The following is a 17,693-nucleotide window of genomic DNA, read 5'->3' on the forward strand; positions in this document are numbered from 1 at the left end:
TTTTTGAAAAGGAGTTTCACTCTTATTGCCCAGGCTGGAGTGCAATGGCACGATCTCAGCTCACCACAACCTACCCCTCTCAGGTTCAAGCCATTCTCCTGCCTCGGCCTCCAGAGTAGCTGGGATTACAGGCATGCTGTACCACGCCTGGCTAATTTTGTATTTTTAGTAGAGATGGGGTTTCCTCATGTTGGTCAGTCTGATCTCCAACCCCCAACTTCAGGCGGTCCACTCACCTCAGCCTCTCAAAGTGCTGGTATTACAGGTGTGAGCCACTGTGCTCGGCCGTTGTCTGCTTTTTAAAAAATTTTTATTTCTTCCTAAAAACCATCCTACCAGTTAGGTTATTGTCTGATGCTGTTTTTTGTTGTTGTTGTTTGTTTGTTTTTAAATGTATTTCTTCTAGGAACCCTAATTGTAACAGTGACCTTTAGGTCCATGCCTGACGGTTGAGTAACCTATGGCCACTCAGGCAGGAAGAAATGACTTTTTCTATGAAATCCAGTGATTTCTCAGGTTACCAACTTCCTTTATAACCCAACACTTGCCTGTCTCCTGTGTAAAGCCAACCTAGGATAAAAGTGTGCTCCAGCCCAGTGTTTACTTAGGGATCTTTGGATCCAGGACTCATGAAACCATAGTTAAGACATTGCATCAAACAATTATATACAGTATCACTTGCAGGAGACAGATTGAAAACAATATATAATAACAAGAATAAATACTTTGAAAAAGAGAGAGGTACTATTTGCTACTATTAAAGCATATAAAAGTATTATGTTCTAGAGATAATGATGACATAAAGAAATATTTTGAGGCATAAGCATATGCAAAAATCAAAAGAACCAAAAACTTCTTCAAAAATTTGACTTGATGTAACAAAAGTCTATGAGAAAAAAACAGAGATTGTTGGAATCATTAGGAAATAATCTGATTCTTAAAGGCTCTGTAACATTTGAAAACAAATGGCAGTAAGTGAGGGCATCTCGTCAGTAAGAATAGAATACACATGTAGAGATCCATGTTTGTGTTCAGCGTTTTGTTTCAGTGTAGCTGAGACAGATGACGTTGCAAACAGTAGTAGCTATATGGTATAAATTATGTGGTTAACAACAGATCAAGATAGATTTTGTGCTCTTTGTATTTCTTGTAGAAAGTGAGGATGCCAGGTGTGGTGGTGGGTGCCTGTAGTCCTAGCTACTCAGGAGGCTGAGTTGGGGAGGATCTCTTGAGCCCAGGAGTTTGAGGCCAATCTGGACAACATAGGCCTCATCTCTAAAAAATTAAAGGAGAAAATTTTAAATATGAACGTCTAATTCATATTCTATTTATATCCATTCTCTAGGCCTCACTGAGTACCACTATACAGACTTGCATTCTAATTAATCTAATTCTGATTAGTTCAATGCTTTTATAACTTCAAAAATCAAAAAAGCTACTCCTTTAAGCCATAGTTTCTATATTTGTCTTGCTCCTTTGCTACATCAGTTGTCTAGAATTTATCATAAATCTTTTTCATTTGTGCTCTTATTTTTGATGATTGATCTACTTGGAAAACAGGTGGCATAAATGATAATATTTCAAAAACCGGAATTGTGTGTTAATACTTTTAATTTTTATGTCCAATAGACAGAATGTGCAAATTTCATCAGAGTACTTCAGCCCTATAACAAAACTCACATATATGTGTGTGGAACTGGAGCATTTCATCCAATATGTGGATATATTGATCTTGGAGCCTACAAGGAGGTAATATAATGAAAAAGTATGAAAAGCATAACTTATTGTAATATCTTATTACTTAATTCCTATGACGTAAAACAGGCAGATTTAAATATAAATGCTGAAACATATATGGCCAGGCATGGTGGTGCATGCCTGTAATCCCAATTACTCAGGAGGATGAAATTGGAGGGTCACTTGAGCCAAGGAATTCAAATCCAGCCTAAGCAGCATAGTAAGATCCTGTATTAAAACAAAACAAATACAAAACAAAACAAAACAAAACAAAACAAAAAACATATAGTTTATGAACAACATAGTAACTTATGTTCCTAGCCATTCTATGGACTGTCATTTTAACGGTATACTTGATCTACCTAATACAAATGTTTTTCTATTAAAAGTGGTTTTTAGCAGGATAATCAAAATTAATAGTGTAAAAATGTTAAAAATGTTTGTTTTCTATGGGCTCTATGTCTGTCTGTATTTTCTCCTGACTTTCCTTTTTAAATACATATCTATATAGTATGTTACTGTTGATAAAAATTTGTTTTCCATAAGATCTTGCAAAAGAATTGCATTATATAAATAATTTCATTTTCTCATCCAATAAAGTTGACCTGTTACGTATGTTTATAATAGTGGACACTAAGTGTATTTTAATAATTTTCTTATAATTGTGTAAAGAGTCATTGGCACAATGAATTTATTGTTTCGGCTGGACCAAATTGCAATAATGGAAATAAAGGATGTATTAATTAAGATTAATGTATTCCAGATATCAATGAGCACTTTAATAAGTGAGAAACATGCATATTTTTGCAGTTAAATTAATTACCAATACTTTAGCATACTGTTCTTGTGTTATGGACTTCATCCCATGCACTTTACATGGATTATTGCTTTGAAATTTCACAACACTCTCAATATAGCCAGTGTCATTTTAATTCCCAATTTATAGGATAGTAAAACTTAAGTCTCAGTGGAATAAATAACATGATGAATCACCCAACTACTAAATGGTCTTGCAACAAATTGAATAAAGGCAGTCTATCTCTAGAGCAAGCATGCCCAACTGACCTTTAGGATACGTCCTCCCAATTGTTTCTTGGTGGTGTACAATGTCATCCTCATGTTTATATAAGTACAGTTATGTGTATCATAACAAGGTTTCCATCAACAACAGACTGCATATAATATGGCAGGCCCATGAGATTATATTACCCTATTTTTACTGCAGTTTTTTCTATGCTTACATAATTAGATGCACAAATGCTTACCATTGTGCTGTAGTTGCCTATAGTATTCAACAGTAACAAGCTGTTCATGTTTCTAGTCTAGGAACCATAGGCTACACCATACAGCGTAGGTGTGCAGTAGTCTGTATCATCTAGGTTTGTGTAAGTGCACTCAGTGATGTTCACACAATGATGACATTGCATAATGATGTATTTCTTAGAACATACCCTTGTCGTTAAGTGATGCATGACTGTACTTTTTGGGAGTAACCACACATATTTGCAGGATAACTGGCTATGTTTTTGAAAGTAAAGTCTGGGCTCATGGAAAAGGTTTCTTTACATTCGTCTTAGCTGATTCACACAGAGATCAAACCCACAACTGTGGACAGATAGATTTTCCTCTCTAACCAACTTGTCTAACCAGCCCAGACTCAATTGTTTGAAAAGAAAGCAACCCTGATAGTTAAATTACTGAACCACTAGGAGACTTGGCAACTTGAATCCATCATTCTTAGTTGGTGGTGTAATGTTCTCCTGTCTAGCTTTGATGAAGGATAATATATAACAGTAGCTCATTGCACGGGGTGTAATTATGTGATATAGCCCCACAGCTTGGTGTGTTTTGAGGCCTGAGGATAAAGGGCAAACTCACAACCTGCTGAAGGGGCAAATAGTGTTCTATAGCTCCTTAAAAGTTACAAGTGCTGGCTGGACACGGTGGCTCACACCTGTAATCCCAGCACATTGGGAGGCTAAGGTGGCTGGATCACTTGAGGTCAGGAGTTCAAGATTAGCCTAGCCAACATGGTGAAACCCCATCTCTCCTAATAATACAAAAATTAGACAGCTGTGGTGGCACATGTCTTTAATCCTAGATACTCTGAAGACTAAGGTAGGAGAATTGCTTGAACCTGGGAGGCAGAGGTTGCAGTGAGCCGAGATTGCACCACTGCACTCCAGTCTGGGTGACAGAGCAAGACTGTCTCCCCCAAAAAAAGTCACAAGTGCTGAAAGCAAATTTAGATGGGGCTAATTACTTAGCTTGAGACTGTCAAGAAGTCCTGGGGCAGTCATATTTACAAATTCCAGGAATAAAAGAATTATGAGTAAACAGGGGCATTGAACTTTGAGTTTTCAGCTGGTCTGGAGTACAGGTAATTAATTGTATGGTAGCCCTGCTTGAAAAGTGTTAACTTTTTAAATGAATCATTAGTCCCAAGAAATCATTGTATTCTAGAGGGAGTTTAGAAGTCCCTTCCGTTTTCTTTTTTTTTTTTTTTTTTTTTTTTGAGACAGAGTTTCACTCTTGTTACCCAGGCTGGAGTGCAATGGCGCGATCTCGGCTCACTGCAACCTCCGCCTCCTAGGCTCAGGCAATTCTCCTGCCTCAGCCTCCTGAGCAGCTGGGATTACAGGCACGCGCCACCATGCCCAGCTAATTTTTTGTAGCTTTAGTAGAGATGGGGTTTCACCATGTTGACCAGGATGGTCTCGATCTCTTGACCTCGTGATCCATCCGCCTCGGCCTCCCAAAGTGCTGGGATTACAGGCGTGAGCCACCGCGCCCGGCCGTCCCTTCCATTTTCAAATAAATAAGGCTCCTCCTAAGGCGGCTGGGAAGAAGGAATAGCAATACACAAAAGGAGTGGAGGAAGCTATTCTTCAGGGACTGCTATGCAGTGCGGCTTGGGCAATCGAAAGAAAGTGAGAAAAGCTAAGATGAATCCCAGATTCCCGACTTTGCCAGTGAGTTGAAGAGTGGTGTTACTTATTGAGGTGAGAGTAGTAGCAAGTTTGAGGGAAATATGGTGAGTTAGTTTTGCACAATCTGCATTTGAGACATGTTCAGTAGGTCATGCCAAGTGGGCAACTGCAGCTGGAATTTAGGAAAGAAGTCTGTGCTGCTGTCAACAACTTCTAATAGTAACTTGAGGACAGATGGCCAGAGTTTGAAATATGGCTCCAGTCATTTACTAACTCCTTGGCTGTATGCATACTCTATAAACTTTCTACCCTTCTGCTTCTTCAGTAAAATAATAATAGTAACTATCTCACGAGTAATTTTGAGGATAAAATGAGAAAATGATTGTATATTCTTTGGCATAGCACTTGCTTTATTCTAGTCAATATTCATCCATTATTAGGTAACGGAAACACACAAAGGTAAAGAGGCATGGATTTTTATAATATGTATACTTTACGTATTTATATAAAATAATATTTATATCCTGCAGTACTGGGAAAACTCGATAGTTGTTTAATACTTGGCTTGGGATCATTTCCTCTGGGATCTCTTCTCTGCTGCTGCAGATCTCATCTTTAAATGGGCATGATATTGACAATAATGTTGCTTAGTTGTGATAATTAAACGTTTTCTTAGTATTATTTCTACCTACTTATATCATCTTTACTTCTCTGCCCATATTTCCAACTGTGTAGATCAGACAGGTGCTTTGTGCATAATTAATAAAGAATAAGGAACTTCATGGAAGCAATCTTATAAAATTGAAGTTTCAAAATATAGAGCACCATTAATTCAATCAGTTTGTTTCAGGAAGCACATTGAATCATCCATTTTTTAAAATATTATTTTCTTGTACATGTCCTTGACTGGCTCAAGGAAACTTGCTTTCCTGCTGTCTCCTATTTCCAGTAGATTATTATAAAGGGAGACCTTGTCCTGGGCTTCCACAAATATCAGTTTAATGGCCTTCCATGGATAATTTAATCAAATATTGTATTCAGAAACATAAGTCTATATAATAGTAGGAGTTTATCTAGTACCTTGGATTCACTGTTACATTTTCCCAGGTATTTTTTTTATTTCTTTAATTATTCTTTCCTTCCTCTTTCCCTCAGTTCCTCTCTTGGTCTCTTCCTTCCTTCCTTCTTTTTTTTTCCAGCTTTTTTGTAGAATTTTCTGGGGCACCAGAATTCAGTTTACTTTTCTCTTTACAATATTACATTACAGACTGTAGAGTCAATGGGTTTATTTGATCTGTGGAGAATAATGTACCCTTAATGATATTTAAATATGCTTCTGAGTCACCATCTAGAGTTGTTTTACCCTGGCATATCTCTGACCCCATCCACAGTTGGGGAGCACGCCCTAAATGTGATCTCATTAAACTTTTCTTCATAGCTAGGTTCCACTATAACAACTTTTCATTAGTTGACCTATTCAAACGAAACATAATTGAACTTGATCATGTTACATAGTCACAGTGGGTCTATAAATTAATTTCAACACATTTTAAAATCTATATGTTTGAAATTCTGAGACTAGATTAGTTAAGAGGATAACCTTTGGAGACAGTCATGAATTTAACCTCCTGCTGTGGCCCTTACTAGCTATATGAGTGAACAAGGTCAGTAATCCCTTCTTCCTCAATATGATGTTTGCAAGGCTGAAATTATTAAAGTATTACCAGCTACATTATTAGGCCGGTGGTGAGAATTTAATGAGAAAATGGGTGTAACGTGGCTGGCCCTAGGTTACTATCTATTAACTGTTAGGTACCATTATTGTTTGTATTAAAGTGTGTTTACTTAAAATTATAAACCAGCAATTATTAACTAGGCTATTTAAATTGCTACTAGTGTTCAATATTTTTTTAAATGAGGTAGTAGTACTATTGGTCTTGTTCAAAACAAAAACGAAGCTCTAAAATGCAACGTAACAAATAATTTTCTCTGTCCCTTTTGCTTTGTTGTTTGTATTCTACATAAGTTGCACTCAATTGTCCTTTTTTATTACATGTGTGCTCTGATATAACTTCGTAGATACTTCGCATAGACAGAATGTCTGAGATGCAGGATTTCTGTAACTAGCGCATGCACAGAGTGAATCATCATCCTTTCTGCTGGATGGTAGTGTTGTCATTGTTATGAAACACTCAAGCTCATGGGGCCACATTCATTATACATTCATATTCTTTCTTGGCAAGCTCAACTTAAGACATTATTTTTTTTCTTGAATACTAAAAGTCTGCCAATGTCATTCTGTCTGTGGCCGCTATTATAAAAATAGATGTTTCCGCCAAAATAACTATGTGGTTTAATGTGTACAGTGTTTTCCTAATAGTGAAAATACTACAACAGGATTTTTATTTTTTTACCCAGATGTATCAACAACTTGAAAATGAACTGCCTACCGTAGAACACTTTTATGTTATACTAACATTTTAAAAGCTATTACAAGGCTTAAGTAATTTTGTATAGTTGAAGATACTTAGTTATATAAATCATAATAATTTTCCTGAAAGTATGATTATTATAGGAAATTTATTTTTAAAAGATAAAGTTGGTTTTATTAGGCTCAATAAATAAGTGGTGAAGCTCAAGAAATATGTGTTCTTAGTGGTGATTTTGATATTGATAATGGTCCAGACTAAATGTGTTGATGAGTACATCACTACTTCCATTTGAAAAATTCACTCAGTGTTATCATTGCCACTTTGGGCCAAGGGAGACCAAAACATGGGTATTCGGTCATGCCAGATATATTTGCTAAAGAGCTAAGGAGTACAGCACGATGCACATGCTATAACAGTTTTATCAAATTCATGAGTTGAAATTTAGTTTGTATCTCCCACATTCTTACTGATTGCAATATTTTTAAAAAGCTCACTGATATTAATATTTCTCACAACAGGACATTATATTCAAATTGGACACACATAATTTGGAGTCTGGCAGACTGAAATGTCCTTTCGATCCTCTGCAGCCTTTTGCTTCAGTATTAGTAGGTAAGATCAATGACAGGCAGTTCTTACTTTTAAATGGTTTTCTAAGAGGTATGTGCTGACTGAACCACACTTTCTTATTGAGCTAAAGGTAATTTTGGACTAATCTTCCACCAACAATTTGGTTCCATTATTTTAGTGCTAAATTTGTCTATACTGTGCATCCTTATCAGTAAAGGAAGGCCACAGCCATCCATGATGTCTTCACAGTTACTCTTTAAATGAATTTCTGATTGAATTTTTTATAATGCAAAGAACACGTAATTACTTGTTCTATAGTTTTATATATAGAAGTCTGGGGATTTTCTTATGTTGTGATATCTCCCTATCTGACTTAGTATGGAAGTTAAATTTAGCAATTCCATGTGTGGGTAAATTAAGCCAAATTAATCAACCTATAGAATAGAGATAATAGAATGTTATAACATCTTTCTTTGCAATTTCCCTATAACCTGATTATATTAGTGGAAACATAAAATTTCTGCTAGCATAGCTAGTCTTCTCTCACGTAGAATTCATCTTAAATTCTCTTATGAGACAGCTATCTTGTTCAAAGAAGCAGTACTGTGTGGTCTGAAGTCTGTTCCAAGGAACGTCGGCAAGACTTCTGAATTTCAACCATTATAAGGACTCCTTTTTTCTTGGTTTGGTTCATGACTTTAGTCTCTTTCTATTTAACTTGTCTGTCAAATGTTTGAATAGACGATAAGAGTGAAACACCATGACATTTTAATTTTCACTTAGTGAAAACTGGTGATTTTGCTTTGAAGTGACAGCACGTGTGTGTTTGTGTTTTTTGAAAATTATGTGACTAATGGTCAGTCATTATTCTCAGAAAATGAGATAGATGGTATGTGATTCTGATCTGTGAAGTGGAGTTGGCACACCCTTAATAAAAAACAAAACAAACAATAGATTGGCAGCATTTCTTACTCCCCTTCTGAGTCTCCAAGTAATTTTAGGTACAAGGAAAAAGTTTTAAAGCCCAGATATTCAGATTTAATTTTTATGTTGAAATATATTTTTTCCTGAGAAAACATTCAAATACTTGCAGTTTTATAGGTTTCAAGGTGATAGTTCGCTTCTTTTACTCTTACCAAACTTTTTAATAATGTCTTTATTATTATTTTTATTTTTAAAAAATATGCCCAAAATCAAATATTGCCATTTACCTGGTACATTGTAGGGAGATACCGTAAGAGAATGGAAGCAGTACCTTATCCACGTTCACTTTATGTTGCTGGAGTTCTCTCTCTCTCTCTCTCTCTCTCTCTCTCTCTATTTCTCTCTTTCTGTGTGTGTGTGTGTGTGTGTGTGTGTGTATTTCCTTTAGAAGTTATCTATTCTCATTCTTAAGGTTGAATTATCTCTGATTTTTCATTGAAAGCTGATATAATCAGCATCTACAGAAAGTATCTTAATCCCTTCTTATACAAGGCAGAATTTTAAAGATATGTTTCTAAGAAAAAATAAATTTCAGTGATAAAATGATATATTTGTTCTCATATTTAGGCATTTATAAAATCTAAATGTTCTGTAGGGATTTGCCATTTTTTACATTGTTCTATTAAATGTGAAGCAAAATAGTTGACTAAGAAGGTTTCTTGGGCTGGGCACGGTGGCTCACGCCTGTAGTCCCAGCACTTTGGGAGGCCGAGGTGGGCAGATCGCGAGGTCAGGGGATGGAGACTATCAGGGCCAACATGGTGAAACCCTGTCTCTACTAAAAAATACAAAAATTAGCCGGGTGTGGTGGTGCGTTCCTGTAATCCCAACTACTTGGGAGCCTGAGGCAGGGGAATCGCTTAAACCCAGGAGGCGGAGGTTGCAGTGAGCCGAGGCCAAGATCGAGCTACTGCACTCCAGCCTGGCAACAGAACAAGACTCCATCGCATAAAAAAAAAAAAAAAAAAAAAAATGTAGAAGTTTAGCTGTCAAAGAGACAGCATATTCTCCTGCAGGGACATTCTTCTTCCTGCCCCTCCACCCGCCTCTACCCAACACCGCCACTGATATGAGGGAACATGGATCCCTGTTCCCCTCTTCTCCGTCCCTGATGCTTTTCTCACTCCCCTCCCTTCCAACCTCTTCCTCTCTCTACCCTGCCTTTTCTCTTTTCTCTCTGTCCTCCACCTGCCTGCCTCCACTTTTCCCCCTCTTCCTCTTATTTCCCTTCTTCCTCCTCCATCTCACAATCCCTTCTCTCCTCCTCCTTTTCCTTCTCCTGTCTTCCTTGTTCTTCTCTCTTTTCTCTCTCTTTCTTTTTGGCATCCTCCCTTCTCTCTTTTCTTTCTTTCTGTCTCTGGTGAAAGATGGATATGCACTTTACACAAATAACAGAGGAAGTTTGGTATGCAGTAATGGCAACATCTTTCCCCTTTCAAGAATTCCTGCTTATCAGAACTATTAGAGACATGATTAGCTACAAGGAATGCAACATGTTATAATTACAAAGAATGACTTCAGTGCTGAAATCTCCCTTTCAGCAGAGGTTAGGAAAAGAAAATTTGTGGTCATTGAGGTTGTGTCAGTTAAGCAAATATTAATTATACAATCCATTCCTCATCATGGCCTTTAGCTTTTCATATTTTTTTGTGTCTTATGCTAAAGAGGAACTCCTAATTATGATATTTCTTTGAATTATTTGTGGGGAGAAGAAAAGAAGAATCACTTATTATTATTTACTCAAAAGGGAAACTAATGCATATGCAATTATTAATTCAGACGAATTTGGCCTGTTTTATATTCAAGCATCTAGTATCAGCTTACCAAAGTAAATTGAGTTATCCTTTCTTCAACTAAGCTACATTTTCAAAATCTGAATGTGAAATTTATGAAACAATACATTCTGTTATTAAGCAACAAACATCTTTGGTGTCATGCTATGAAGTTTATATATGTTAAATAGCATCTCCTGCTGTACTCTTAAAACCCCTGTGTACTTTTTTCTCCTTCCCAGACGAGAACCTCTACTCTGGAACAGCTTATGATTTCCTTGGCAAAGAAACCGCATTTACCCGATCCCTTGGGCCTCCTAATAACCACCACTACATCAGAACTGACATTTCAGAGTACTACTGGCTCAATGGTTAGTGATTTTTTTTTTTTTTTTCACTTTTGATTGTCTTGCCTTTGGTTTAGGATAGATAAGAAGTTCCTTATTATTCATCCAAACATGCTTTTGGAAGATTTGATTTAGCTCAACATTAGAAAATACATTTGAAATAATTCTCCTTGAAGACAAATCTCCAAAACCTTTTGTTTATACAGTAATACTTAATATTTATTGAGTGTGTGCTATTCCTCAACACTGTTCTATGCTCTAATTGATGTTTTAAATATTCACCATGCCATCTGGGATATATCATTATTTTATGCTTTAATAGGCATAAACTATTATGCTATAATAATACTGAAGTACAGAGAAGTAGTTTGGTCAAGGTCTTACAACTTGTCAGAGGCAGAGGGAGGATTCAAGCTGGCAATCTTATGCTTACAGTCTGTGTAAAGACCAAGCCATGCACTGTCTGTTAGCTCAATGAACTGGGGTTAGATTGTATGTTAACTTCTGTTGTTTATAAATAATATACGTTTGGGTTAAGACACTTCTCTTCAAAATTTTAAGTATATTAATATTGACATAATTTTGATTACTAAGAATCACACAATATTTTGAGTTAAAAAAATTTAAAAAAAACATAAGAAACCTATAAATGTATAAATTATTTAATTAATCCATTACAAGGCATTACAAGGACCATTACAAGGCACCCCACTCCACCCCACTCCCTACTACCACCTTACAACAGATTAAATTTTGTCATGATACTGTAATATATGACTTTATTCCATTGCATGGCAGAATGAAATAACACTATAGTTTAAGCAGGCAGATATTTCTCACTCATAATAAATATTGGGCTTTAGTGAAGGGTACCAGTATAGAGATTTCCTAGGGGCTATCTCTCTATCTCTCAGTGCCTTTTAAGCAATGACAACATAAACAAAAGGAAAAACACTCTGAAAACATTTATTTAATCAAGAAGCACAGATCTATTTGTTTACACAACAATGTGATTCTCCTTGGCCAAAAGAGTACCCTGAATAGGTAGTCTTAAAAGAGAAAACAGATATAGAATATCCCTGACTATGTGATTATCCATTAATTTATTGACACACATGCAAAGCAAAGCTATCTTTCTATGCATTATCAGATTTTTGTGGAATTACATGGTTTGAAAGTAACTTCTTAGATGTCACCTAGAGAATAGTTTAGATAACTATTTGAGTAAAGAGATATTTTTATGGCTTACAATGACATATAAGATTGTATCTCTGTCTTGGAATGGCAAATACTGTTACGTTTCCCCTCTTCTAAAACACAGTAATATTTTTTCCTTAACTGTAACATATTAATAAGTCAGCAGCATTGTCCATACAATAAATGTAGTAAGTATGCATTCAACTATTATTTATCTGGAAATGCTATTTTTAGTTCTGTATGAAGAAGATTAGAGAGTAGGAGACGTTTGAATTGGTTTAACAATTCCCTTAGTAAACAACTTCTGAGGCTCTATTGCCTACTGGGTGCTACTCTGTCCATGCAGCCTGCACAGATAGACAGGGGAGGGTCACTGACCTCAGGGCTGATGAATGCCTTACTCAGCCTGGAGCATAAAGCAAGAGTGGGAGACAAGGCTACAAAGCTGCAAATATTATCTTGAAACCATGATGGCTTACATTTTAATCAGGGAGTCAGAACTTTGTTTTTCTAAAGGTAACTTACAGAAACAATGGCATGTTTTTTAATAGCGTGAAAGGAATAACATGAAAGGAAGACTAAAGAAGGACGAGGACAGAGAGACAGAGGCCATTGCGTGAAAATGAGAAAGGGATAGCAACAAAGGTAGTGAAAGTGAGGATGGGCATGAGAATATACTGCGGAGAGAATTTGAGAGACAAGATACTTGTTTGTAAATAGAAGAATCCAAGGACATGAGGCAAGGCTCAAGAGATTTGGATGTGGGAAAACTTTGCAATTAAAGAAGCCAGTAGAATGGAAGAAATTGAAGACAGGAGAAAAGATAAATGGTAGAGGAATTCTCAATTGACAGAATTCAAGCAAATGATTACTATGCAGAAAAGTAACTTTTATGGTTCCAGGAGATTCAAGGCAGACTACTTAGTGGTTAAAAGCCGGGGTGATTATATGACCTACTTTGCCCAGGATATTTTCAGTTCACTTCTGTTCTTTTACTCTTAAAGGTGTCCCAGTTTAAGCCAAAGTTATAGCTTTGTTTCTGTGGAATTTATTTATTTGTGTTTAATTTCTGAATGGTACCTTGGTCAAACCTTTCTTCCATTCAAATTCTTTGTCTGTAAATATGGAATCTATTAACAATAGCATCTATTCAAAGGGTGTTATAAAGACTAAATTAAATCATATAGGGAAGTCTGTTAGAAGACAATTTTAAGAGCCAGATTAGTGTCAATATAATCATCATGATCATTATTATTTCTGAAGGTAGCAGAGGTAGAAGTGGGGCTAAAACCCTGAATGCCGAGTGATTCTCTACCATCTCTTTAGCATTTCATATTATTGACCACCTTTTCATTCCCTCCCTCTGCACTTCATAATTGTGTGAGCTCATCCATCCGAATAGTTTCAACTGTTTCCTGTGTTCCAGTGTTTCCTAAAATTGTGTTTCCAACCTTTTCCTGTAAATAAGTGGCCTTAAAAATAATTTATTTGGATGACTTCCATTTTTATTCTGGATTAAAAGAAAAAAGATGATTGTACTATATACAAATCAAGATATTTAAACCTTAATTTTGATTGTGCTGTTAAATTGCTTTAAGATTTTTACAAGTGGTTTAATTACCCTTTGCTTTAATTGAATCTAAAGTCTAAAATCTTGTGAACGTTATAGATCTTGTTTCTTCTTTCAAAACTCTCCTTCATTATAGATTTCCTGATTTTTATCTATTTTAACTTTCTTAACTTCATCCACCCAGTTAGCTTGGAGTTATCTTTGATTCCTTCCTCTTCTTCCTCTCCTTTATCTAATCTATTGCTAAGAGCCTTTACTTCCTTGAAATTATCTGTTGACCTTGTTCATTCTATGGTTACCATCTTCCTATAGGTCTTCATTACCTCATTTCTGATTTATCATCACCATTTTATTGTTTACTAACTGATCTCCCTATTTCTCATTTCTCCCCATTCAAATTTATTTTATATAATATCAAAGTTATTTCATACACATGTTATATAATATCCATGCTAGTCCTAATCTTGGCACATTTAAAGTGCTATTTTATTGACTGTTATAATCCTGAGAGAATTATTACCTGCAGTTTACATTTGATAATATAGTAGATGTCAGATAATAGTTCATAAACAGCTAGTGGAGGTGAGTTTGAAGCTCAAATATGCATATGTAGCTCCCAACACTGTATCACTTCCATTGTCTGATAGAGTTCATCAGCTCAAATTCTGGTCTTTTTATGGCATATCCCCTGCTCTTTGCAGCCTCACTACAAACTGGGCCTTACGTACATGCCATGTAGGGCAACAGCAAGCCAAGGATGTGAGTCTGGTAGCAGGAGATTGGACAGAAAAAGAAAATGGAGTTTGGCAAGCAATGTGTTAGGCAGGCTAGCTGGAGCCAGGCAAAGTACAAGCAGCCAGTCAGATGTTTGCTGAGGGAAAGGCAGGCCAGAGCTAGAAGAGCACAATGCTTCAGGAGACTCAAGTCACTCAGGAGCTCCCCAGAGCACAGAAACTAGGGCAGAGGAAGGGAAGAAATGATACAAATGATGATATTCTTATAATGAAGAGAGACCTGATGGAATAAGACAAAACACTGGCTTGCTCAGAGGACATTTCTGTCCTTCATGAGAAATGGCCATTTTCCAGATACAGTCAGCCTATGGTCCAAAGTCAATGGGGTCATCTGTCTGGAGACAGGAGTGTGACAAGAGAGACTACAGATGAACTGCAACAATTTAGTATTTAACTATTAAGATGCATCTTCTAAAGAATAATATTTTTAATATGATGCTATATGAATCTTTTATAAATCCATTTTTATCACTGAACCACTTAGGGAGTTTAAAATTCTGGATACACGTGTGCATGCCATATTGTGTTCTGTGCCCCACTTGGCATTAACCAGTGTGAGATCAGCTAACCGCTTAACAGTGCAAGGATCCTTGTTAGAATTTGTCTAGGACTGTTTAATCCAGTTTCAAGACTTAAGAAGTAGAAATCCTGATTCCTTCCTTAAGATACTAATCCACCTAGCAAACACTTTAGGAGGAGGATACAAAATGGCAAAGATTAATTTTTTTTCATCTTTGAGGCAGTTTTTATTTGAACTTGTAAAAACATTTTCTTTTACAGTACTTTTATGGGCATTTCTAAATGAAGACTTTGATGGTTCCAGACTGATTTATCAACTTAATCTTAAAACATATAGGAAATAGGAATATAGATGCAAATAGAAAACTAGGGTGTTTATCAAATGCAGTTGAGCTTTTGTTAGAGTTTTAGGATAAAACTAAGAAGTGTGACCACTTGGAAGATGAAAACAAACAATAACGCCTCAGACGCGTGCATATGTTTTTGTTTTCTTTCTTGGAATAGATGAGAGCTTTTGTTTTACATTTTCATTTTTAACATGTGGAGACAGTTTTCATTTGACATTTCTCTTGGGATGATCTGTTGTGCGAAAAGTCTCCTTCCACATGAAAGGAGAACATTAAAAAATAATAATAGGAAAATGATAATTAACAAAAGGAAGTTAGGAACTTACTGTCTGTGAAATAATGATAGTGTGCTCATCTGGATGAAGAGAAGTTCATAGGTAGAAAGGAGTGGTGTGTGCTGCAGGCCACATGAGTTTATGCCATTTTCATTTGGCAGTGCTTCTTGGTTTCATGCTAGAAGTTAATCTGAAAATGCACTATTTCAAACTGCATTCCTGTTGGGACATGTACTTCAAATGCCAAATGGAGAAAATGTGCTATAATAAAGCCCAGGTGCCTACTGGTATAATTTTAAATTGTTTAATTCATCAACTATGTACTGATTAAATGATGCCTATTTTTACAAATTTGGCAGCAAATCAGGAACATTTCTATCATAAAATACTAACATCAGAGCTCTAAGACCAGACCTCAACAAAATCTGCAAGAAAGAAACTCTGTTCCTGCAACTTGTATTTATTTTTAACTCTCAAGTATGCTTACTGTTTAAATCACAGAATAAAGCACCTGATAGTAACTCTTTTTCTCATATTTCTTTATACAACAAATATTTAGCTTCAACACCTCCAGTATTTCCCTCCAAAACAATTTTTTACAGTATTTGTAAGATAGCCAATATTTAAGAGAGTTCAGTAAAATCAACAATGGCTGAATAAACGAATTAAATTTTTTATGGTATACATTAGTTGAAAGGTAAAATAAATAGCACTTGGAAAAATATCCATGCTCTTTTCTCCTCCCACTGCACTGATGTCATACTGCAATTTCTGAAATGTAGACCAGTGTCATAGCCTACCTATTGGCTGTTTCAAATAGCCATACCTTTCAACACTTGGATGATGTTTTTCATATCTGAAGTGGGTTGTCCTATGCATTTCAGCAATATGACAATGAGTTGTCATATTCAATGTTCACAACAAGTGAACAGTAATCAGCTCATGTAACTCCTCCCATTTGAGTGACTGAGGAAAGCTTTATAAGCAGCTCTCTCCTTCATTTGGTATTCCTTTTAACTGTTACGCTTTTCTGTTTCAAATCACTGAGTTTTCATTTTCTCTCTAGAGAGAAGATTATATACACTTTGCACCAAGCTTTATAAGTTCAATTCAATCATTTTGTAGGTTTGACAGGAAACTAACATTTCAAGGGCTATCACACTCATGTGTAACTTCTATATAAATTACATGTAAGTGCTACAGTAAATTCTACTCATGTTAATACCGATTTTAATCCCACGTATTTGTGAAGCTAAGGAAAGCCAAGCATTTCCTATAATTTCTGTATAGCTTTATATTTACATATTTTTTCTCATTCAAATTACTTAAGAATTTATTATTCAGTCCCCATGACCCCTGTCCATCCATACAGCTATATTATTGACCTTGAGTTAATGAGTCTAAATGTATCTTTTACCTATCCCATATATACATAGGGTTTTATTTATTTTTGTATTTGTATATGTTTAAAATACACATGCCTGTTCAGCTAGAGATTTCTATCCAGTTTGGCAGCATTGAATTTAAGCATCTGTAAATTCAAAAAGTTCTATAGATGATTATTCATCCCTGGTCTGTGTTTGTGGAAGCCCACAATTGGTTGGTTTTCTCTGTTCATTGCTGTAATATCATTTCAAGTCAGTGGAAAAATCAAGGCTAGGCATTCTCCTTAGCCATGTCTTGACCATATGTCAATATTTTCTTAATCCAGATTATACTTGGTTTGATATAGAGTGTGAGTTCTTATTCATTCTTGTATTATTTGATTCTAATAGTTTTCCTTTTTTGCACTAAGTTCCTTGAATATAGTAATATTTAAATACATTATTCTTTGTTTTCTTAGGTTTCAGAAATTCTAATCTCACATTTATAGAACAATTTGATTCCACAAAGAGTTGCTTTTTAAAAGAAAATATATTTAAATAAAAAATAAGAAGTGTTGGCCGGCGCAGTGGCTCATGCCTGTAATCCCAGCACTTTGGGAGGCTGAAGCAGATGGATCACAATGTCAGGAGTTCGAGACCAGCCTGGCCAACATAGTGAAACCCTATCTCTACTAAAAATACAAAAAAAGCTAGGCATGGTGGCATGTGCCTGTAATCCCAGCTACTGCAGAGGCTGAGGCAGGAGAATTGCTTGAACTGGAATCCGAGAAACGGAGATTGCAGTGAGCCAAGATGGCGCCACTGCACTCCAACCTGGGCTACAGAGTGAAACTC

At 36.0% G+C, this 17,693-nt stretch overlaps 1 protein-coding gene across 1 annotated transcript in view; it reads left to right on the forward strand.

Moving 5' to 3' along the window:
* Window positions 1-17,693, forward strand: part of SEMA3D (semaphorin 3D) — a 206,559-nt gene that overhangs the window by 126,035 nt on the left and 62,831 nt on the right. Inside the window, exons 5-7 of the mRNA XM_037736584.1 lie at window positions 1,630-1,749; window positions 7,618-7,711; window positions 10,668-10,796. Of these exons, the coding sequence (XP_037592512.1) occupies window positions 1,630-1,749; window positions 7,618-7,711; window positions 10,668-10,796 (343 nt within the window). The remainder of the gene's footprint in view (window positions 1-1,629; window positions 1,750-7,617; window positions 7,712-10,667; window positions 10,797-17,693) is intronic.

Source organism: Cebus imitator, unplaced genomic scaffold, assembly GCF_001604975.1.
Source record: "Cebus imitator isolate Cc_AM_T3 unplaced genomic scaffold, Cebus_imitator-1.0 Scaffold26, whole genome shotgun sequence".
Taxonomy (NCBI): Eukaryota; Metazoa; Chordata; class Mammalia; order Primates; family Cebidae; genus Cebus; species Cebus imitator.